The sequence below is a fragment of the Muntiacus reevesi genome, chromosome 20, assembly GCF_963930625.1.
Source record: "Muntiacus reevesi chromosome 20, mMunRee1.1, whole genome shotgun sequence".
NCBI lineage: Eukaryota > Metazoa > Chordata > Mammalia > Artiodactyla > Cervidae > Muntiacus > Muntiacus reevesi.
In genome coordinates, this window is record NC_089268.1 from 4984578 (window position 1) to 5009637 (window position 25060).

At 40.7% G+C, this 25060-nt stretch overlaps 1 protein-coding gene across 2 annotated transcripts in view; it reads right to left on the minus strand.

Annotated features, from left to right (window-relative positions):
* The window catches only part of PRIM2 (DNA primase subunit 2), a 304475-nt gene that overhangs the window by 86996 nt on the left and 192419 nt on the right, over window positions 1-25060 (minus strand). For both annotated transcript variants that reach the window (XM_065912385.1, XM_065912384.1), the window contains exons 9-10: window positions 22688-22760; window positions 20310-20495 (exon numbers count right to left, since the gene is read on the minus strand). In XM_065912385.1, coding sequence (XP_065768457.1) covers window positions 20310-20495; window positions 22688-22760 — 259 coding nt within the window. The remainder of the gene's footprint in view (window positions 1-20309; window positions 20496-22687; window positions 22761-25060) is intronic.

Below are 25060 nucleotides of genomic sequence, written 5' to 3' on the forward strand. Positions count from 1 at the left end.
AGACCCAGACAACTGCCTGTTTTTGTCATGATAAATCATCTTATCAATCTGTTTAGATATTGTCTGCAGGAGCTAATAGGCTACATACATCAGAGTAAGTGCAACAGAAACATGGTCCACAAAGTAAAAAATATTTTCTGTCTCTCCCTGGAAACAAAGTTTATTTACTCCTGTTCTGAGTTCTATCATTTCACTATCTCTTTAAGAGGAACTGCTACTGCTGCTGCTAAGTCACTTCAGTCACGTAGGACTCTGTGCAACCCCATAGACAGCAGCCCACCAGGCTCCGCCGTCCCTGGGATTCTCCAGGCAAGAACACTGGAGTGGGCTGCCATTTCCTTCTCCAATGCATAAAAGTGAAAAGTGAAAGTGAAGTCGCTCAGTCGTGTCCGACTCTCCGCAACCCCATGGACCACAGTCTACCAGGCTCCTCTGCCCATGGGATTTTTCCAGGCAAGAGTACTGGAATGGGTTGCCATTTTCTTCTCCCTTTAAGAGGAAATTCAACCTCAAAATGTTTTTAGAATTTTTCTCCTTAAAATTTACCATGAACTTTCTCTATTTTAGTATCTCACAAATAAAAACAAAACTACCCACAAAGTAGGGTTTAGGTAGCTTCATATTTTTGTCCCACAAATGAATAAATCATTTCACAGCTTCAAGGCAGTTACTTTTCTGCTAAATCGAGAAATTTACAATGAAAGTAAACAAGCCAAAAAGGCAAAAGATGTAAAAAAATGTTTGATTTAAAGAAAAATTATTATTAATTATTACTATTGTTACTTCAAGTTCACTGGGTTTTATAAAATTACCCAAGGGAAACAATACATTACGTGTTCACACTCACTACAAAGGGTGTTTTTTATTTAGGGAGGGAAGGAAGGAGGAAGCTCACAGACACAACGTTGGAAATTTCCCCTCAATAACCCAGCAAAGAACACTATACACCCAAGGGCCATTTTTTCTATGAACTTCTGTATATTTTGGATTAATAGCTTAAACACATCTTTGGCAGTCTTAACTCAGCTTACATAACCTTTGGGTACACCCATGAGCTGATTAGTAATTTAAGGCCAAAGAAAAGCAAAGTTTCAGAGGGAAATACACTGAGATCCGAACGGTTTAATATGCAAGCGCACTAGCTAAAGGGTATAATTAAAACGACATCGCTCCTTAAAATCTACATAATTATGTCCCAAAGACATTCTCATTAATAGCTTTTACTTTGCTACTAAACTAGAGAGAGCCTCAGGTCTACATGGTTGGAAAATAAATATAAAGACAGTAAGGCATATACAAGTCAAATAAGATACCTGCACAAGTCAATTACTGAACTTTTCTTTTTTGAGTGAAATATAAAACCCACCAGCCAACCTTCAGTACTGGTGAGTCCCCAGCAAAATACACTACCATTATACCAAAGATGACCCTTATGCCTCAAATTTCAGAGGAAAAAAAGAACCAGAAAGATTTAACAAACTATTTTTAATACTAGAGAGAGAGCTGCTTTTGCCTGCACCAACTCTACTGGAAATTTCTCCTAACCAGCACTTCCTTTACTGCACAATGATAACTGATGTTCCTATCACCAGCCTGCGCCAGGTCCAAATCCTGAAGATCACTCTAAATCATTAAACAGAAGATGAGATTACGTTCAGCCACTTTCGGCGTGACTGTAGTTCATAATATTCACATTACTTTAAGATTAGTAATATATCTAAGGTATAAAGGGCAAGAGTCAATCAAGAGACTGATCAACTCCAAATCAGACATTGATAGGGGCCATACTGAGCAATATGGCCAACAATACACAAGGGGGGAAAGCACTCCTCTCGAAATCTGGGGCATGAAGCTCTACAGAGTATTCAAAAGAAATTTTAACTCTACAGGGTATTCAGAGAAATGTTATCCAAGGGCTCAAAGGAATCTTAAACTACTTTTTAAAAAAGTACTGCCTAACCAGTGGCCCTTCTGTCCCTACTCTGCTGACACTGATCAAATCTTCTGAAACAAGAGCTGGAAATACAGTTAAGAAACTGCTGCAATAATTCAGGAGAGAGATGGTGACGGCAGGGACCAGCGCTCGGCAGCAGGGGTAATAAGAAGGATGCGCTTTCAAGGCTGAGCCAAAAGGATCTGCTGAGAGGGCAGGTACAAGAGAAAGAGTCAAAGACTCTGTACAGCAGGGTTTTGGATCTGAGCAACTTAAAGAATGGAACTGCCATTATCTGAGATGGAAAAGGCTGCAGGAGGAGCTGGTTTGGGCAGGCTCATGGACAAGAGCCTCACTTTTGGAGACTTTGAGATGCTGCAAATATTATTGAGTTTGCATGATCTAGAATCTAGATCCTAAGTAGGCCCTTGGCTATCACGGTCTAAAACTCAGGCAGAAGGATAGGGTGGAGAGACACATCAGAAGCCTTAAGACAGGATGAATTCATCTAGGGGTTCAGTATAGATTAAAAACAAAAAACTGTGCTTTGTTCCTGGGGCACTGAATCACTGAAAATGAGTAATACTGCCTTAGAGCTGTTGAATGTCATTGGTGGACACAGGACTGAGCCCATCAAGTATCCTATGAACTCTTCTGAACCAGTTCTTTAAATTCTGATCAAAGGGTAAATTTGTCTTTGCTGCAACTGAAGAAAGATGGTTACTGTGACATCAGGCAGAAAAGACCCTGAACCGAGCAGGTCCTCAGGTACAATTCTGAGGAAGGAACAACCTGCTGCAAGTAGGAGGTGTGGGCAAGGCCAAGGAAGGGTCAACCACATCCTTGATGTGTGCTGCCCAAATTCAAGCAAACATGAAAAATCTGAGGGCACTAAGCAAAATCATCTGAGGCCTGAAAGGTATCCGGAGTGACTACCTGGAAGTTAGCTTTCAGCATTCATTAGAAAAGTGAACTCTGCACAGATCTCATCTCTGCACTCACTGCCAACTTTCTTTGGATACGTGACATTCTGGTGGAAAATCCAAACGCGCCTATCAAGCAACCATTGAGATTTGCTAATCTCTCTCCCTGTACTAAGACCCCCAGACAGCAGTGATGCCAGCCTGGAACTTCTCCCCATCCAGCAAGAATAATGTCACAGAGACCTAACAACGGGTGCTCAGCTTTTTATGAGGTTCAGTGTAACATGCATTCCCTGGAGGAGTGGATCTGTGTCTTTAGCCAAACCTTGGTAGTAAAGGGACCTCCATTATGATACCAACAGCCTTTATATAAATACTTCATGGGTCATGAAGTACTCATGTGTTAAAATCCTATCACCTTTCAAGGTTCAATTCAAATATCAGTTTCCCCATGATGCCCTCTTCAAGGCCTGTGGGGAGGGGTGCAATATTTCTCTCATGCTGTACTTACTACTTTCTAACTTACCTGAAATGAGAACTAAAGGGGGGACATTTTATTATCTTCTATATATCAGACACTAATACTAAGAATACTATCATGTAAGTCTGCACTCTCCCTGGGCTTCCCAGGGGGCTCAGCTAAAAAATCTACCTGCAAAGCAGGAGACATAGATTCAGCCCCTCGGTTGGGAAGATCCCCTGGAGGAGGGCATGGCAACCCACTCTAGTGGTCTGGGAAAATGCCATGCAAAGAGGAGCCTGGCTGGCTACATGGGGTCGCAGAGTTGGACGCGACTTGGGCACGCACATACACAAGCACACACGCTCTCCCTATCAAATCACTCTGTCTTTGAAACAAGCTCAGCTAACTCTGCTTGAGAGGCTAGTGTTATAATTATTAAGGCATGTGAAAGATTTCCAAGTATCCAATAAATGTTACTTGAATTTAAAGCCCCTCCCACAAAAAAAATACTGTCTCCACCCCTCAAAATGACTATAACTAATTAGAAGGTAATTCAATAGTTGTATTATAATAAAAGTTCTCTCAGTCTGGTACAGACTATATTCCTTGAGGCTATGAGTCATGTCTTACTATGAGTCATGTCTTATGCATGTTTCTCCCCTCACAGTCCTTAAAGCATTGGTATATGTAGCTTTTAAATACTATGAATAAAAAATAAATAAATAAATAAATACTATGAATATATAAGCTTTTATAGTCTAATGAAATCAGAATTCTTTCCAAAACTGAGGATCATGGGATTTTCTCCCCATCTCTGCTACACTTAGGGCTCAGTAGAGTAATTAAGTTAGCAGGTGTTCAGAATTGCCTAGTCCTCTGTTTCCTTTAATATTCTGCCTTTCCTCATCTCTTTAAAAGAGGAGGACAATTCTATCCAGGCAGACCGAGAGTTTGCGGTGTGGCCTCTCCAGCATACAGGAAGATCCTGTGAGCCTGGACCTTCCACTTACTAGCAAACTCACTTCAGTACAGTTTGCTTCAGTATATAAAATGCTCTCTTTCAGAGTTTCGTATCTCTTCATAAAGAGGAAACACCACAAACCAGCCACTCCAGCACTCAGGGTCCACTTGCCTATGGAGACGGTACCGTATAAGCAAGAGTCAGAAGAGTTAGGTCATTCAGCTGGAGGGTTTCCCTAAAACAATAATAACCTGTTCCTGACCAATTATACCTTTTAAATGAAAAGTAGGTCTTTTTTGTGAAAAAGAAAAACAGTGTTATTCTCTCAGTGACTTCCGACTCTTTGTGACCCCAGGGACTGTAGCCTGCCAGGTTCCCCTGTCCATGGGATTCTCCAGCAAGAGCACTGGAGTGGGTAGCCATTCTCTTCTCCAGGGGATTCCAGGAATCAAACCTGGGGCTCTTGCATTGCAGACAGATTCTTTAACATCTGAGCCACCAGGGAAAACCAGGTCTTTATTACTAGAGCTAAATCTAAATATGAAGGGAGAGGGAAAAAAACAAAAGAAGCACATCTGGTAACTTGTAATGAGGAAAACTAACAGCTTGACATAGGAGGACAGTTTTTGGCCAATGAATACATAGTAAGGAAAGACTATGTACATAGCTTTCTATCCCTGCCATGTGGGTAGCTAGAGAATGAAAGCCTTAAGACAGTTTTTCTGCTACAAAGGCACTTAAAATCTAGTTGACATTAAAAGAAGTACTGAGGGGGTAATCACTGCTGGCTCAGATATTTAGGAAAAGGCTAACACAAGAGTCAGGCCTTAGAGGATCAATAGGAAAGATTTTTTGGCTCCAACCAACAGTGGCTTAAATGAAATCTAATTCATCTCCAGTAGTACTGAAATTAATTACATCCAGTTGTCATTGATTATTCACAATTTTCTCCCTGACCCGAAAGTACAATCTCTCTCTTTTCTCTAGGCAGTAAACTTACCCATTCTATCTTTAAAAAAAAAATCACATAAGGTTTTATGAATGACCTTGAATGTAAATTTCTAAATTTAACAAAAGTATAGCTTTTAAAACAATATTTACATGTAAATCATGCATACCATGGACTCCACTAGAAGGAGTTCTCATTACTGGCTGAAATGAAACATAATACAGTTGTAAACAGAGTTTAAATGACATTACTACAGCATTATTCAAGTTGCACACTTTATGTAAAAGGCCTCAAGGTGCAATCAATAAGTTAATAATTAAAATACATAAAACTGAAGGAGATAACATTCATCACAAAATTATGTTAAAATAAGGTTTAATAGTGACTTATCAGAAAGAGCTCATTATTAAGACAGACTTTTTTTGTACTATCCCAGAAGGCCCATGAGTTGGAGAACAACAGTAAGAAATGAAGACTGCCTTATAAAAGGTATTTTTGGAAATCATCTTGGTTCTAAGTCTCTATGGCAAGAACTTAGAGACTGTAGAAATATCTGCTTGAATTTACATGTGGCCAAGGCGGCCCTTTGAAAAGGGTAAAGAAGTTGGAAGAGGGGACAGGAAGCAGCTCTGTTATGACATCCCTGAAATTCCAAGATCCAGCTAAAGTGTTTCTGTGGTCATATTATCATCCCTGAAGGCCACCCAGACCTCAAGGCAAGGAGGAGGGCCTTTCACGGTGACCTGCTCACTAATCCAGGCCCACCCGGTGGCAGAGGAGGGGCGATGAGAGCGGAAGTGACCCGAGGGGAAGTGAGAAGCCACGCCCACCAGGAAGGACAAGGGGTGGGTTGCCTCCTAGGAGAAGGAGACAAATTCTATGATCTCGTCTTGAATTACCTTGAAGGAAACCGCTTTTGTTGGTGATATTATATTCAAGTATACATGTCTTTGGAGAAGGAAATGGCAACCCACTCCAGTACTCTTGCCCGGGAAATTCCAGGGACAGAGGAGCCTTGTAGGCTACAGTCCCTGGGGTTGCAAAGAGTCGGACACTACTGAGCAACTGACCACATACATGTCCTAGATTTATGTTTTTCTAAATACATATTTTCAAGGGGAATTTTTAAGTGGTTTCAACCTGAAGGTAGTAATAAAAGCATAATTGTGATAAAAGTCATACCTAAGAAAATTAGTCAACATACATTTTTCCTCTCTGTTGGTAAAGAAATATCACATCTATGATAAAATCTGAAAACATCAAAGTGGAATGCACAACTAATCTTTAAGGGAGATTTGAAAGTACTGTTATTATATCTAAATCACCATATTTATACAGATAAAAAAGTCTTTAATCCACACATTACCAGTGAAATGTCAGTTTTACTAAATTGACTTTACCAGTACACAAGCATTAACTGAACAATACTACTCACCACTATCAGCTAATGATGATGGTGTACTGCTGGGTAAGGAGAACTGTACAGTAAAGATCTTCACGACCCAGATAATCAAGGGTGTGATCACTCACCTAGAGCCAGACATCCTAAATGTGAAGTCAAGTGGGCCTTAGAAAGCCATCACTACAAATAAAGTTAGTGGAGGTGATAGAATTCCACTTGAGCTATTTCAAATCCTGAAAGATGATGCTGTGAAAGTGCTGCACTAAATATGCCAGCAAATTTGGAAAACTCAGCAGTGGCCATAGGACTGGAAAAGGTCCGTTTTCATTCCAATCCCAAAGAAAGGCAATCCCAAAGAATGCTCAAACTACTGTACAATTGCACTCATCTCACAAGCTAGTAAAGTAATGCTCAAAATTCTCCAAGACAGGCTTCAGCAATATGTGAACCATGAACTTACAGATTTTCAAGCTGGTTTTAGAAAAGGCAGAGGAACCAGAGATCAAATTGCCAACATCCACTGGATCATCAAAAAAGCAAGAGAGTTCCAGAAAAACATCTATTTCTGCTTTATGGACTATGTCAAACCCTTTGTCTGTGTGGATCACAATAAACTGTGGAAAATTCTGAAAGAGATGGGAATACCAGACCACCTGACCTGCCTCTTGAGAAACCTGTATGCAGGTCAGGAAGCAACAGTTAGAATTGGACATGGAATAACATACTGGCTCCAAACAGGAAAAGGAGTATGTCAAGTCTGTATATTGTCACCCTGTTTATTTAACTTATATGCAGAGTACATCATGAGAAACGCTGGGCTGGATGAAGCACAAGCTGGAATCAAGATTGCCAGGAGAAATATCTATAAACTCAGATACGCAGATGACACTACCCTTATGGCAGAAAGTGAAGAGAAACTAAAAAACCTCTTGATGAATATGAAAGAGGAGAGTGGCTTAAAGCTCAACATTCAGAAAACTAAGATCATGGCATTTGGTCCCAGCACTTCATGGGAAATAGATGGGGAAACAATGAAAACAGTGTCAGACTTTATTTTGGGGGGCTCCAAGATCCCTGCAGATGGTGACTGCAGCCATGAAATTAAAAGACGCTTACTCCTTGGAAGGAAAGTTATGACTAACCTAGACAGCATGTTAAAAAGCAGAGACATTACTTTGCCAACAAAGGTCCATCTGGTCAAAGCTATGGTTTTTCCAGTGGTCATGTATGGATGTGAGAACTGGACTGTGAAGAAAGCCGATAGCCGAAAAATTGATGCTTTTGAATTGTGGTTGTGGACAAGACTCTTGAGAGTCCCTTGGACTGCAAGGAGATCCAACCAGTCCATCCTAAATGAGATCAGTCCTGGGTGTTCATTGGAAGGACTGATGCTGAAGCTGAAACTCCAGTATTTTGGCCACCTCGTGTGAAGAGTTGATTCATTGGAAAAGACCATAATGCTGAGAAAGATAGAAGACAGGAAGAGAAGGGGACGACAGAGGATGAGATGGCTGGATGGCATCACCAACTTGATGGGCATGAGTTTGAGTAAACTCCGGGAGTTGGTGATGGACAGGGAGGCCTGGCATGCTGCAATTCATGGGGTCGCAATGAGTCGGACACGACTGAGTGACTGAACTGAACTGAACTGATGGGAAACAAGGTTTATTTATAGAAAAAACTTCTCACTAAAAACTGTTCAGTTCAGTTCAGTTGTCCTGTCTGACTCTTTCCCACCTCATGGACAGGCTTCCCTGACCATCACGAACTCCTGGAGCTTGCTCAAACTCATGTCCATCGAGTCATGATGCCATGCAACCATCTCATCCCCTATTGTCCCCTTCTCTTCCTGCCTTCTATCTTTCCCAGCATTATGGTCTTTTCCAATGAGTCAATTGTTCGCATCAGGTGGTGAAACCATTGGAGTTTCAGCTTCAGCATCAGTCCTTCCAATGAATATTCAGGACTGTGTTCCTTTAGGATGGACTGGTTGGATCTCCTTGCAGTCTAAGGGACTCTCAAAGAGTCTTCTCCAACACCACAGTTTAAAAGCATCAGTTCTTCAGTGCTCAGCTTTCTCTATGGTCCAACTCTCACATCCATACATGACTACTGGAAAAACCATAGCTTTGACTAGATCAAACCATAGCTGTGATCACATGGATCACAGTCTTGTCTAACTCAATGAAACTATGAGCCATGTCGTAAAGGACCACCCAAGATGGATGGGTTATGGTGGAGAGTTCTGACAAAACGTGGTCCACTGGAGAAAGGAATGCCTTGAGAACCCCATGAACAGCATGAAAAGGCAAAAAAACTGTCCAAGGAAGGAGCAAAAAAATCAGCAGGGTGGAGAGACTGCTTGATTCTTTGCATGGTGATGACAGCACAGACCTGCTAGGGGCTGCTGTAGGACTTCAGTGCATAATGACCACTATGTATTTTTTTGAGGTCTGTGGGAAAATTCAGAAGTGAGGGTGACATTTAGGAATCCATCTGCAGAGCTGAGAAAGTGTAAGAGACAGTCAGTCTTATTCAATGCAAAGGGAAAAAAAAGAAATAAAAGGTTGCAATAAAAGACTTTTTTAGGTGAAAAGATGTAAAGAAAAACCAAAGGATAAGGTAGCTAAGAGGATTAATTTAGCTCAAGATCCACACACTATGTTGCAGACATCAATCATCTCTCTTTTGGGTATCTCTCCAGTGGGGATAAACAGAGTCAGTATTCTTTTGAGGTTCTAGTAGGAAAACCACCTTTCCCCTCCCTGGCTGAAACCACAGATGTGCTAAGCTTTCGTGCCAGCTGGTGACTGCGCGTCCTCTCCCAGGCTTTCCATGGTGGCGCCCACTGTCTCCTGCTGGCCTGCCCTCAAACCCTGGCTTTCTAGCCGGCTCTGGCTGCCTGCAGCTCAGCTCACGGAGATCCACAGCACCACAGCCAAGGCTCTGAGATCCAGGATCTGGATTTCTGAGTGAAAGTGGGTAGTTTTCCTTGACTCAAGTTTCTTCATTATAAAGTGGTGAGGACTGACCTTTGCTCATTCAGATTCTAAGGTATAAATAACCATGCCAAGCCCAGGGCTCTTATGTAAAGCTAAAGTGGTGAGTAAAATGTTACCTTTGGTTTAAGCCTTCATTGACTACTCTATTCAAAACTACATTCCCTGCCTTCTCCCTAGCATCAGGAGTCTGGCCCATTTTGGAGTTTACACTTACTCAGTTACCTGGAGTCAGTTTACTACTCTGTAAAACCTTAAACTAGTATCTTCTCATTGTCATTTTCTCCTAAGAGCACTGCACATATTAACAACAAAAATTTAGACTACATTTTAAAATGGTGGGTAATATGTCATTTTAATACACCCAATCCATAAGGTATTACTGATCAGACAACAGTTACAAATGAAAGATTAAAGTTGAAGTGTTCTACTTTTTATCTCATCTTCTAATATAAGTATGGCAAGCATTTGGAGTAGAACAGCAAAAGGAGTCATTACTGAAGCAATTTTTCACCAAAATAGTGTTTGGAGGGAGGGATGATAACACCTATTTTATTCTAATGACATATTTAACACAACACATAATTTAATTGAACAGCAGACTAGCTAGCCTCTTGCAACTCATGAAGGCAAGTCCAACCTGCTCAAGTCAATGTTTAAATATTAGTTCTTATACTGTGTTACCTAGAATTTGTATTCCAAATGCAATTGAAGGTGTGGAGGTAAGAGTTAAAACCTTAACATGCACACATCTTTATTATACAATAAAATACTTAGAACGGCAAATATAATAGAAGCTTCATATAGCAAAATTTTAAAAAACACATTCTAGAGACTTGGTTGCTAAGGATACCTTTAAATTGCCACTCAAGAGCAAAGTGACAAAGATTAGACTACTTTCACTAGAAACTACTTTTTCTTACATTCCAAATACTTTCCTAGGATATAGCTAATGGGAAAGTTCAAACAAAACAAAATTTTCCTTGAAAGAAAAGCCAAAAACATAACCAATTAAACTAAAGTTTGTGTCCAAACTTTATAAAGTTTTATAAAGTTAAAAAGATTTGTAAGTATATGGAGAAAACACGTGAATGATTATAGACTAATCCATTCATCAACTTTTTAAATTAACAGACACTGGTTTAGTACTTCATAAATTATACAGTATTTCATGCATACTCTCATTTCTCTGCAACATTTTAGTAGGTTATGCTGTCCCCTTTTTAATGATGATGTGATCGTAGCTCTGGCAATTAGACACAGCTGAAAATCTCTGTTGTAAGCTGTGCCCTCTCAGATTTACATGACAGGTCAGACATGCCTACATTCTATACAAGACGCCTGTTCCTCCTGAAAGTACTGGGGAAAGCACATGAGGTGGAATGAGACAGACCTGGGCTCTAACTCCCAGGGGGCGCTAAAGGTGAAGAATCACCTGCAGGAGACGTAAGAGATGCAGGTTTGATCCCTGAAGGAGGGCATAGCAACCTACTCCAGCATTCTTGCCTGGAGAATCCCACGGAAAGAGGAGTCTGGCAGACTTCAGGCCATTGGGTTGCAGAGGGTCAGGCATGACTGAAGCAACTTAGCACACATGCACAGGTCCTAACTCAGGGCCACTCATGCACCACCTCTGCCGCCTAGAGAAAAACCATTAAACTCTCCACACTGTTGTCGTTGTTTGGTTGATCAGTCGTGTCCAACTCATTGCTACCTGACCCCATGGACTGTAGGCCACCAGGCTCCTCTGTCCATGGAATTCTCCAGGCAAGAATACTGGAGTGGGTTGCCATTTCCTTCTCCAGGGGATCTTCCTGACCCAGGGATCAAAACGGTTATCTCCTGCATTAGCAGGTGATTCTTTACCACTGAGTCACCAGGGAAGCCCAAACTCTTCACATACATAGGATATTTGTTTTGCAGTGCTGTTGTGAGATTAAATGCATAAGGAACATGGAAAGGACTTAGTGACAGCATAGCTGTGTTGCCAGGTCCTAAACCTGCACCGGCATTCCCTCTGCCCTCTCTGCTTCCATTGTCCGGCCACAAGGACTGCCATAGAAAGCAATGCAACAGTGCAGACACAGCCAATTATGAATTTATGGTCTGATATGGTTTCCTCATCAGTAAACAGACCTAAATAATAAACAGTATCCATCTCCTAGGACTGTTTTAATGCGTCCATAAGAGGATGTGTGTAAGTATTAATTATGGTGTCTGGCATATTGCAAGGTACTCAGTAAGTGGTAACACTGGACTCATTCCGCTGCAGCATTTCAATCTCAGTAATTATCACAGGTGAACACCTCTGCTTGTGCAGGTCCAGAAGGTGTTAGTCTACACCCCTTCCAACATTCCTTAAGCCCTGCTGGCACCCAACCTTCTGGTAAGTGATCTCTTGCCTCTGTTACTGGAAAGACAGGAGGTGGGCATGAGATTACCCGGCTCCACTTTCTTCCTCCCAGCACTTCTTTACCAGCTTAATATCTCTCAGAAAACCACTGTCAAGTCTCAGACAAATATCCTCACTCAACTCCTAACTCATCTCCTAACTCATCTCATTCCCTCATTCAACATATTTAACTGACCATCTACGGCCTTTAAGGCAGTCAGCCGAACGCTGGCTGCTGGGGGCAGGGAGACAGAACAGAACAGTTCCTGTTCTCAGGAGTGTGGTGGGAGGGGGTGGTCATACTGCATAATAACCATACTATATAGATGCAGGTTCATAAACGATCATCCCGTTACCCCAGGCCTCGAGTCCTTACTCGCTTCCAGTGCCTCCTGCATCTCAAGGAGCCCCAGTGCTTCCGCCCATCCCACGTGAGGACAACCTCTGTCCACACAGGCATCTCCTACAGTAAACGGTTCTATTTCTTATCTTCCTGATTTCTCAGACTTCTAGACATTACTACTGTTGCCTCTATTTCATCATCTATCATTAAGGCCAGGAAATCTGTCTCCTGTACTGTAATTTTCTTAGAAGTGACTTCCAACATATACTATCCATGCTGGGTAGCAGGAACAGCTTACTTCAGAAAGCCTTCTCCTTCTTAGTGCCTGGACCCCAGACTATTCTCGCTCTTTCTCTCCAATATTTCTAGTAATCCAGGTCTCACTTCAGGCTCCTCCATCACTACTGCAATGGGGTTATCCCTCAAAGCTGAACCCCTGCTCTCTGCACTGCTCTATACTCTCCATCTGCCCATTCACTTACCTGCATGAGGCTTTTCCCTCCACTCTCCCTGAATGGCTCTCAAATCCACATCCCTGCATTTCTCCTCGCAGAACAGCACCTCTCACACTCTAAGGGCCCCATAAGAATCACAGAGGAAGGAAGGAACAGATAAGCCAGCCAATCAAACAAGAAGAATTTCTACCTGGACATGGATTTAAATTTACACCAAAAACTCAACTCATGACCCATTTCTCTCTACTCTGATACCAGACCTATCAGGTCCATGCACCTCTGTTCCTGGAGTTCCCACCTTCCTGTTACCTGTGGACTGTTCAACTCCCACTCTCCTGCAACCTCTTCCCTGAACCCTCCATATAAACCTGTCCCAATACTACCACTAGAAGACCTGACTCTCCCAGTCTAAAGGCTGCATACGACTTCCAGATTCTCTTCTGAAAAAACAATTCTCCCTGTTTAACACTCGCTAGTGGCTTTCTCTTGACTAAAAATGAGGTTCATTTAAAGCAACTCTATTGTCACACAAATCTCTTCCTCTTCCTGTCTCATCTCCTACTTTCCTAAATTCTACACCACAAATAAACAATAGTATTTTGTAAACACTTTTAAGTAGGAAAACCATATTTTAAGCGAAATCTTACATAGAATTCCAACACACAAAAATAGATGAAGGTACTGTTTTGTTACGCTTGCTAAGTGGGGGCAGAAATCAGACATCTCAATCTCCTCTGTAAACTTCAGCCCTCTTTCCTCTGGAACCCAGGAGTTTCCAAGAACACAGCCTGAAATGCATTCCCTTAGTCTAAATCCCTTAAACACTTCCTAAAACAAATCATCTCTGCTGGAATTCAGTCTTTCCCCTTAACCCTCCTATTTTAGGTGACATGAAATCTTAACAAGCCATCAGATTCTATTCTACTTGTGGAAACTTTACTGATTACTCTGTGTCACACTAACCCCACCTTCCTATAAAGTCCTAAATGAGAAGAGCTAGCATTTACTATATGCCAGAATCTGGACTAATCCTTTACCAAATCCTCAACACATCAGTCAAGGGTAAAAGCTATATATCCACGGATGTATACGCAGTTACTGTCCATATTCTGTAGATAAGGACACATACCAGGTAATCTGCCCAAGTGTGTATACAGTGGAGTCAAGTGTCAACTCAGTCTGACTCCAAGTCAGTACTTCACATTAGTTTTCTCCAACCTTTTTCATATGAGCACATGTAAAACACTATTTTGTAAAACAAGTGAAAGGAGCTACTCACAGTTGAAGGCAACTAACCCTGAGCACCCCAGGCCCAGCCTGACTCCCTCAAGGGCTCAGGGGGCACCATCAAGTGTGCTGGAAGGGCTCCAGCTGAGGAACTCTGCTGTGTGTGTTCATTTAGTATTGACCAGCACCTGACATGCAGCCAGGCCTCAACTATATACACGTGGGTTACTAATAAAGGACAACACTACACTCAAATGGCAACAGAAACAGACAAGAGAACAAACAGCTGGAGATTTTCATGCCTCTATTTGATAAACTATGATCACTTAGCTTTCTATGAGGCAACATCTAAAAGACGGTTCCCAGTCTGCAGTGTGCATTACTTCCATGTGGGGTCTTGGAAACCATCAGCTATGGACCTGCCTCCAGAGTCTGATTCTGAGAGTCATCATTTCTGACCAATTCCCAGACACTGCTAAAGCTGATGCTGCTGACTGGGGTCATGGGAGTTACTGGTCATGGGAGTTACTGGGGTCATGGGGTCACTGGTGTTAAAAAGAAAAACCCAGTAGCAAATATGCTTCACATATGCACAACCCACCAGCCAAATACTTAATCCTTGGGTGACACAAGTCTGTAATAAGTCATGATGTGAGCTGGATCTGGGACAAAAGGTAAGCATTTTTACAGTGCTAAACACCGCCTGACCCAATTATGACAACATGGAGTAGACCTCGGGTACAGCCTCACCAGGGAGAACTCAGCCACATAACACATTCGTGATCTACAGTGTACTTAATGTCCAACAGAGTCAGGTCAAAGCAATTCAGACAACAGCTCTACAAGCAATCTGATTAAGCGGACATATTGCTTTGAATTTATGAGAAAAATTATCTAGTTCAATTTAATCCTTAACAAAGCCAGTGGCTGAAGGGATTTAATATCCAAATTCCAAGTGAAAGAATATTTAGTGCCAAGTTTCTTCATGCTTTCAATAGAGATTTGATTAATTTTATCTCTAGCGCACAGGGTGAGGCTTTTTCTCAGGTAGACTGCCATGTAAATTATAATTACAACAAGAAAAACTTGCATAAAACTGTACTATGATTCATAAATATATTGTGTTTGCATAAAGCATAAGTGCACTTATTTCAGGAATCTCAGAAATTACTTAAGGAACAAGACATTCAAAGCTTTGAATACCTCTTATAGAATCATTCGTAAATCCAAAGAATCTTATTTGAAACCTAAGTGCAATTTTCACACATCCCTGATCCCTACTGACAAGAGTAACCGAAGAAGTTTTATTGTTAAAATTTTAATATATCATAAACATTCACACTCAATATAATTAATCTAATAGAAAAATCCTACATATGAAACTAATCCTTTGGGAGTAAGTCATACCCTAAAGCAATTAGTCTGCTACAAGATCATTCATAACAACAGAATGTTCTCTGGAAGTGGTTGATGTTTTAATACTAGAATTCCTTACCCTTTAGTATAATACGGATCCAAATAAAAATGATATTTGAATATATCGACAGGTCAAATCCATACAGAAGTCTGAAAGCAGACATTCAAAAATCACAACAACCCCCAAACCAGCTGACAAAACTAAAACCTGGTGAATGAGTAGCAGCAACAAATAATGGAAGAATTATAAAATAATGGTAGAAAAATGACAAACAAACAATGGAAGAGCAGGCAATGCCTGGCCTGTGCCCATGTACTGCTGTCCTGTCCTCTCTTTCGACTGGGCACCACCATCACCTCCTTCAAACCTGGATTTGAGACTGACCTCACCAAATCTTCTCTAGCACAACCCTCTCTAATAACTTCCTGCCTCCATGCAACCTCAACAACAAGCTCCTTCTCCACCGTGTTGTGTAATGTGTTCTGGCTACTTCTCTCAGGTCACTCGACTACCAAATAGATTGAAACCTTATAAAGCAAAAGTCTTTTAAAAAATCAGTGTTGGCCGATACAATCTAAAATCCATATTTAAAGAAGTGAAATTCATTTCAACCAAGAAGGAATGTAAGTGGAAACCTTGTTCATACTATTTTCTGTGTATACCTTTATAACATCTCAAATTGATTATACGATGTTAGTGAATGTTCAAAGCTATGAAACTGTGCATCTCTGAATTATACTATCAAGACCCTACACAGCTGGTCCCAGTTGGTAGTCATTTATCCAGCAAGACCAGGTCCTACTGGCTACTAATCCTTCTATTCTTAGTAACCATGTTGGAGGGTGGGGGGGAAAGCATGCATTTGCAGAATCACCTCTGCCACAAGAATACGTTCACAGTTCAGTTCCTACTACCTACAAGCTGACCGCTTCCTGCTCCCCCAAAAGCAACAGTAAGGTATCCATAATTTCTGCTCAGACGCACAAAGCAATGTATGTCAAATAAGATACAATGAAGGCATGAACACAAGAAAAAGCAATCAGAAGTATGGTCACCTGGAAAACCACAGAAAGGAGCAGTCCAGGTGAGACTGACTGAATCACCTCAGAAGCATCCCGCACTGTCAGGAAACAAGCTAGCCAACAGAAGCAATGTTCCAAGTCATTTCTGGGTTCAATGTCAGGCCCTTTCATTAGAGCACTACGGAAAATGTCCAATATATCCTCCATAACCATGCTCTATAAACAGTATTTGAAGGAATCAATTTTCTATACCTCTAAAAAGTATTTTTAATTGTATGTACCATTTAACAAGTAAATACAGTTGAAGAGAATATTTTTGTAAAGAGATGCTAAATTAATTTCATTGCAAAAATATGTAAGATATAAATGAGAAAAACATGAACTTTTATTTACAACAGACTATAACAACAGAACACTAGAGAGACAGTAAATCATACGTGTACCTTAAAATATTTTTGTCAAAATAATATATTTGCTGTAATCAGTAATAAGCTAATGAAAATACAAACTGCTACATATTATCTAGAAAGATAAAAATTGATTTTTCTTTTCCAATAATTTTTGAAGAAAACTTCTATATTTTAAAATAAAAATCTCATTTGAAAAAGTTTTTCAAACACATAGGTTTAAAAGTAAATACTGATGGCCCTGATATGAGACCATCCCAGATACACACATAAGCTGGGGGGGAGGAGGGGGACGCAAGACAGACGCACAAGCCAAAGGCCTGGTGCCCAGATCTGCCTCTACCTTCTTTCAGCTCCTCTTTCTGCCACTTAGTTACAGCACAAGCCAGGCTAAAGAGCTACCTCAACTTCACTCCCTTCACTGAAAACCCCACCTCATAAATCCTTACTTACTGTGATGGTTAATTTTTTGAGCATCATGGGCCCTAGACCTCTGGCCATATTACTCTTGATATGTCTGTGAGGGTGTTTCCAAAGGGGATTAAGATCTGAACTGGTGGACTGAGCAGAGCAGATGCCTCCCCAGTGTGGGGCCCTCAGGTAATCCTGCCCAGGCCTGGACAGAACAAAAGGCCAACTCTCCCGCAACTAAGAGGTTATCCCCTCCTGCTTCCCCAGTGGCTCAGATGGTAATGAATCTGCCTGCAATGCAGGAGACCCAACTTCGATCCCTGGGTCAGTAAGATCTCCAAGAGAAACAAATGGCAACCCACTCTGGTAATCCTGCCTGAGAATTCCACATACAGGGAAGCCTGGTGGGCTACAGTCCATGGGGTCACAAAGAGTTGTACACAACTGAGTGACTAACAAACTGTGTGGATCACAACAAACTGGGGAAAGTTCTGAAAGCGATGGGAATACCAGACCACCTGACCTGCCTCTTAAGAAACCTATATGCAGGTCAGAAAGCAACAGTTAGAACTGGACATGGAACGACAGACTGGTTCCAAATAGGAAAAGGAGTACATCACGGCTGTATATTGTCACCCTGCTTATTTAACTTATATGCAGAGTACATCATGAGAAATGCTGGGCTGGAGGAAGCACAAACTGGAATCAAGATTGCCAGAAGAAATATCAACAACCTCAGATATGCAGATGACACCACCCTTATAGCAGAAAGTGAAGAACTAAAGAGCCCCTTGATGAAAGTGAAAGGGGAGAGTGAAAACGTTGGCTTAAAACTCAATATTCAGAAAACTAAGATCATCTGGTCCCATCACTTCATGGCAAACAGATGGGGAAAAAATGGAAACAGTGACAGTTTTCTCGGGCTCCAAAATCACTGCAGATGGTGATTACAGCCATGAAATTAAAAGACGCTTGCTCCTTGGAAGAAAAGCTATGACCAACCTAGACAGCATATTAAAAAGCAGAGACATCACTTTGCCAACAAAGGTCTGTCTAGTCAAAGCTATGGTTTTTCCAGTACTCATGTATGGACGTGAGAGTTGAACTATAAAGAAAGCTGAGCACCAGAGAACTGATGCTTTTGAACTGTGGTGTTGGGAGAAGACTCTTGCGAGTCCCTTGGACTGCAAGGAGATCCCACCATCCATCCTAAAGGAAATCAACCCTGAATATTCATTGGAAGAACTGATGTTGAAGCTGAAACTCCAATACTTTGGCCACCTGATGAGAAGAACTGACTCATTGGAAAAGACCCTGATGCTGGGAAAGACTGAAGGCAGGAGGAGAAGGGGACAACAGAGGATGAGATGGTTGGATGGCATCAATGACTCAATGGACATGAGTTTGAGTAAGCTCCAGGAGTTGGTGATGGACAAGGAAGCTGGGCGTGCTGCAGTCCATGGGGTCACAAAGAGTCAGACACAACTGAGCAACTGAACTGAGTGACTAACACACACACACCTCCTGTCTGAGGGCTGTGATCACTCATGGATTTTTTTCCTGCCTTCAGATTCAACTGAAACACCAACTCTTTCTTCTTGGTTCTCCAGCCTGCTATCTGCACACTTTGGGGACTCCGCCTCCATAATCACATAGGCTGTTAAATACCTGTCTTTTTGTGTACACACACACACACATACACACACACATGCACGCACACAATTGGTTCTGTTTCTCTGGAGAACCCTAACACACCTATCTACTTAATACATCAACTTCCTAATAAAAAGATCAAAAAGCATTTTCAATAAGATACAGTGATGTCAATGACAGAGCAAAGCTCTCACAATGGCTAATTTACAGACTTTCCAGTTATTTAATAGCATGATAGAATTCAAGAAAACTTCAAAACTGTCTATAGTCTTTCACCAAGTAAACTGATCCCCTGATTAATTCATATAGAGGACACAATCAGAACTATAATCAGAGATTTATGTGCACAGGATATTGTTTGCAATAACATTTATGACACAGTCAAATGGATACAACCAAGTGTTCAATAACAAGCAAATGATTAAGCAAATTATATCACTTTCAAAGGACATGATTTCATGCAACTAATACAAATGGTATTTTCAAAAATGATTCAACCACCTAAGAAAATGATCATAATATAGTATCAGTTTTTAAAATGAGAAAAAACAAAGATATCTCAAGTTTACAGTGATAAACATCTATCTAAAAATTCCCTGTGAAAGATTTAGAAAACGAAGTTATGGTTGCCAGGGGGAAAGGATAGTTAAGGAGTTTGGAAAGGTCATGTACACACTGCTATTTTCAAAATGGATAACCAACAAAGATCTATTATATAGCACACAAAAGTCTACTCAGCGTTATCTGCCAGCCTGGATGGAAGGGGCGTTGGCGGAAATGGGTACATGTATATGTACGATAAAGTCCCATGCTATTCATCTGAAACTACCACAACATTGTTAATCGGCTATACCCAAACACAAAACAAATTTTAAAGTTTGAGGGAAAAAATAAATTCCCTGTGAAAGATTCTGCATGACACAATAAAACGCATTCTGAACTGTTTTCATTTTATTTTCTCTCAGCATTTCCTAGTTCTGAAAATAATATTACAAGTGCATGTATGTATATATGCCTATATGTATTACATATACACATGCATTCCTACAGAAATACAACTCAGGACACAATTTCACGTATAGCAATACTGGTAGTCTACCTACCAAGGAGAAGTATAGCATCCTCATCCAAGCATTACTTTACATCTTACATTGGCTGTTTCAATCTTACCCTTCGAACTGAATCAACCTTTCCCAACCTTTTGTTTAGTAAATATTAGATTAATTCATGAGTTTCCTATTACCTAAGTGAAATTATAGAATTTCAACTACATTTCAGGGGCATACTGAAAAACTTTTTAGTCTTCAGACCAAAGTAAAATTTCAGTTACTGCTCAGATTTTCCAAAATTACCTTGTCTGGATCCATCTTCCCTCTGATAAATTCTTGCTTCCAGAACTGCAATGCCTGTTCCAAGGTTAGGCCAATGCCTTTAAGGAAGAGGCCATACTGCAAGCGGCCCCCATGACGGAGATGGTGATTTTCCCGCAGGGCTTTATGTAACTGACGCATGCAGGGTGGGAAGGATTTGGTAGAAAGCTATAGAAAAAAAAATATTTTGTTATTTATCAATCCCCACAATATCTGTTACAAAATCAATTGAATTTGCAAATTGCAAATTCAGTTTAACTGGAATAAAAACAAAAACCATAAAGAAGTTATTATTGTCTCAGTGACTACAGATGAATTGTTTTTCTTATTAACACTTTTATACTGATTACATGTCAAAATGATAATATTTTAGATATATTAGGTGAAGTAAATTATTAACATTTATTTCACCTTCTTTTTCTTTTTTAATTAAACTTTCTCCTTTGAGATAACTATAGATTCCCATGCAGTTGTAAGAAATAATACAAAGAGATGTCATGTATCTAATTTCCCTAAAGGTAATATCTTGTAAACCTGTAGTGTATTGTCACCACCAAGATACTGACACTAACACAATCCACTAGTCTTAGATTTTCTGTGACACTCACGTGCTCATTTCTGTGTACTTAACTCTATGTAACTTTTTCCCGTATAGGTTCAAGAATTCGCCACCACCAGGTTCCCCCGTCTCCCTTTTTATAACCCTCCATCTTCTGCAGCCTGCCCCCCACCATTCCCAACCCTTGGCAACCACTAAGCTGTTCTCCACCTCTGTAACTTTTGTCATTTCAAGAGCGTTACATAAATAGAATCATATAAAGTTTTGAGAGTAGCTTTTTACTCAGCATAATTCCTACAAAATTCATCTAAATTATTGCAGCTATCAATAGCTCATTCCTTTTTTATTGCTGAGTAATATCTCCTCAGTGTGTAGATGTAATAGCATTTGTCCAACCATTCACTCATTCACTCATTGAAGGACATTTGGGTCATATCCAGTTTAGGGTTATTTCAAATAAATGAGAGCATGGGTTTTCATGTAAATTAACATTTCATTTTCCTGGGATAAATGTGCAAAAGTACAACTGGTGAATCACAGATGAAATTTTAAAATAATCCAAAAGTAAACACAAAAATAAGAGAAATGGCTCTCAAAAGGCAAATTCAAATAAATGTGTTAAATTAACAATTAAAGAAAACCTTTTTCATTTATGGTCTCAGCTGCATTCCCCTCACCTTCTCAAGTATCCTCCTCCTAAGACTTAACTCCCACCTCTCATGGGTTCCTTGGCAGGTGAGCAGGGATGGGTCTCACTTTGCTCCCCTTTCTGACCAGGCAGCTTGTCTTTCACTGTAACAACTTCTACTTAATTATAATTTCTTGAATAGGAAGATAATCTCTTCATTTTGGTCTCCAAAAGCTGAGAATCTTCCCCTACTCACCATTATAACTCTTATTTCCAAGCATTAAAACCTCAGTGTACTTTTAATTTATTGTAAATAATTTGGTAACTGTCTAAACAAAGATTATTTATGGTTGACTTAGTTTCCCTTTTTTGGGTAATGCAGAAATCCTACAGTGCATTAAAGTGAAATTCTATACAGTAAAAGTATAGTTGAGTGTACATGCATTGATTCTCCTATAGAGCCACAAAGTGAAGCTGAAATGAGCTGCCCACTCTGGAGGCAACACGAGACCTATACTTAATGTCATGGAATAATCTGCATCCTCCTCAAATGTATATGCTAAGTCCTAACTCCACAATCTCAGAATGTGGCTGTATCTAGAGTTGGGACCTGAAGGAGGTAATCAAGGTTAAATGAGATCATGGGGGTGGGGCCCTGGTCCAAGGTGATTAGCAGAGGGAGGAGGCAGCCAACCAGAAGCCAAGGAGAGAGGCCCTCAGAAGAAACTGAACTTGCTGATAGGTTGATCATGAACTCTCGCCTCCACAACTGTGAGAAAATAAGATCCTGTTGTTCAAGGTACCCAGCCTGTGGTTTGCTGTTACAGCAGCCCGAGGAGACAGCGATACTTAGTACTCTCCACTTCTCCTTTTCTAAATTATATGGTGTTTAAATATAAACACATAAATATCATTTAGGTGTCATTACTTAAAATAAACCTCCTTTGGGAAAACTGATTAAATTGTTTTTATCAGACTACAAATAATTTTCTGATTGTTTGGTTTTCCTACAATGACAAAAAGTCATATGCACAGCACATGGGATTTATTTCAAAAATGATTGGCAAGCAATGAAATAACATTCTCTTCCACCACCCCATCCTAAAAATAATCTTTGGTTGAAGAAAATCTGTTTTCTCTGTTGACAAAGGTTTAACAGGATGAGATGCTTACCGAATCGATCTGATCTAAAGAAATCTTGCCAACATTGCCCTGTGTACTGTAGTCTTGACCGGTGTAGGAATGACTTAAAAAAGAAAAAAAAGAACAAAATATTAAAATAGGATTTATAAAACATTTTGATCACCTCAAAGGAGATTTTAAAATTCTGACAAAAAGTCACAAGAAAACATTTTACACAGAAACCTTAGAAGAAACATAGCCAAGTGTTTCAAAGGTATTTAATAGAATATGTTTAAGTAACTTTCCCCAGAAATAATTCAGAAATATAGTGCTCATCGGTACCTCCCGATTCCTAATCTAGAGTACTGTTTCCTTAAGAGCAATATGCAAGTTGTTGTTAAAGTTCATACTCCTCTACTATTGACCCCTTGTAACAGCACAGCGCAGTGGTGGTGGTGGTTTAGTCACTAAGTCCTGTCCAACTCTTGCGACCACGTGGACTGCAGCCCACCAAGCTCCTCTGTCCATAAGATTTTCCAAGCAAGAATACTGGAGTGGGTTACCATTTCCTTCTCCAACAGCAGAGTGCAAAGCCAGGGATAAGCAGAGCTTATGTCTGAAACCACTGCTCAGCAGGCCCTAGAGTCAGTCACCAAGACCCTCCTCACCCCAGATCCCTGTGTGTCAAATGGAGAGGGCAGTGCCTGCCTATATTGTTGACAGGAGGCTGGAGTTGAAATATTTTTCATTAAAGGACCTAACACATCGTAATCACTATTCATTAAAATAAGCAACATGTGAACAGCACCTACATGTGCAGAGTCCTCATCCATATCCTCTAATTATATCCTCACAACAGCCCCAAGCAAGTGAGTTTACTGTATATTTGAGAAGAGGGTAACTTCTGAGATCAGAGAGCAAGTCAGCAGTGCAGCAGGAATTCAAACTTTTGACCCCCAACTTCCTGTTTCTTCACTACACCACACTACTCTCTTCCCTGTGATACATTGTCCTCTTGTATATTTAGAAATGAGGAAATGCAACATGGTTCATTCTACCTAAAGTCTCCACCTGTACACTTCATCATCTCCTTGATACAACTCCATACCCACAGCTCCATCAACAGGGACTCAGATGCAGACATCCAGGAACCACATGGTTACACAGAAAACCACAGTCAAACAGGGGTTCATGCAGACCCCACAACTAAAGGAAGTTCTGGACTAAAGTACTGTTACAATCACAAGGGATTCCAGATGCTCTGCTCTCTACTGCTCGGCACTAGAGCTTCTTGCTGCTGGTTAACATATGCCCTCAAGATGCTCTCAAGGGCTGCCCTCAAGGGCTTCTCTGGTGGCTCAGAGGGTAAAGCATCTGCCTGCAATGTGGGAGACCTGGGTTCAATCCCTGGGTGGGGAAGATCCCCTGGAGAAGGACATGGCAACCCACTCCAGTATTCTTGCCTGGAAAATTCCATGGATGGAGGAGCCTGGTAGGCTATAGTCCATGGGGTCGCAAAGAGTCAGACACAACTGAGGAGCTTCACTTTCACTATCTTTCAAGACACTCTGTAGAAAAGCTGTTCTACAATCAATCAAGTCACTGATTAAACAATGGGTACAGATTATGAAGCAAAACTACAGGTTATCTCAAGACACTGCAGCCACTGGAGAGGAAAGTGTCACAAGTGCAGATGTCCCCTCCCAACAATCCCCCCTCTATGGGCTAAGAATGGTCAAAATCACTTTGAGAGCAGGACAAGCAAATGGGGGAGAGTGACAAAGAATGATCCTGTACCTAAAACACATCTTCTGGCCTTTGGTTTTATTTCTCCCTCCAGTAACAAATTTCTGACAGTATACCATAAAGGATTTATTCTCTTTAGCCTTAGACTAGTAGTGCCATGGCATACAAAACTCAGGCTAAGTTAAAACAACAGTGGCCATTTAATTTTAATATTTCACATTTTACAGAACACAACCAGGGAATTGTTTCAGTGAAGTGAAATGTTAGTCACTCAGTCGTGTCTGACTCTTTGCGACTCTATGAACTGTAGCCCACCAGGCTCCTCTGTCCACGGAAGTCTCCAGGCAAGAATACTGCAGTGGGTTGCCATTCTCTTCTCTAGGGGATCTTTCTGACCCAGGTTCAATCCCCCCAAAGTAAAAACACATTTCACTTTCCAATGTATCTTATACATAGGGCAATGAAAAGAGCATAGGCTGAAAGACCTGCTCTTGTTTCTGTTCTTTAAATCACTGGTTTGGCAAACTAGCCATCACCATTATTATCCTTTATAAAATAGTATTAATAATGCCAGGCCTGCCTAACTGACAGAAATGCTGGGGAAATCTAACGAAATAATAAATTCAAAGCGCTAATTAAAATCAATAAAGCATATTCCAGTACACAAAGCAACTGCAG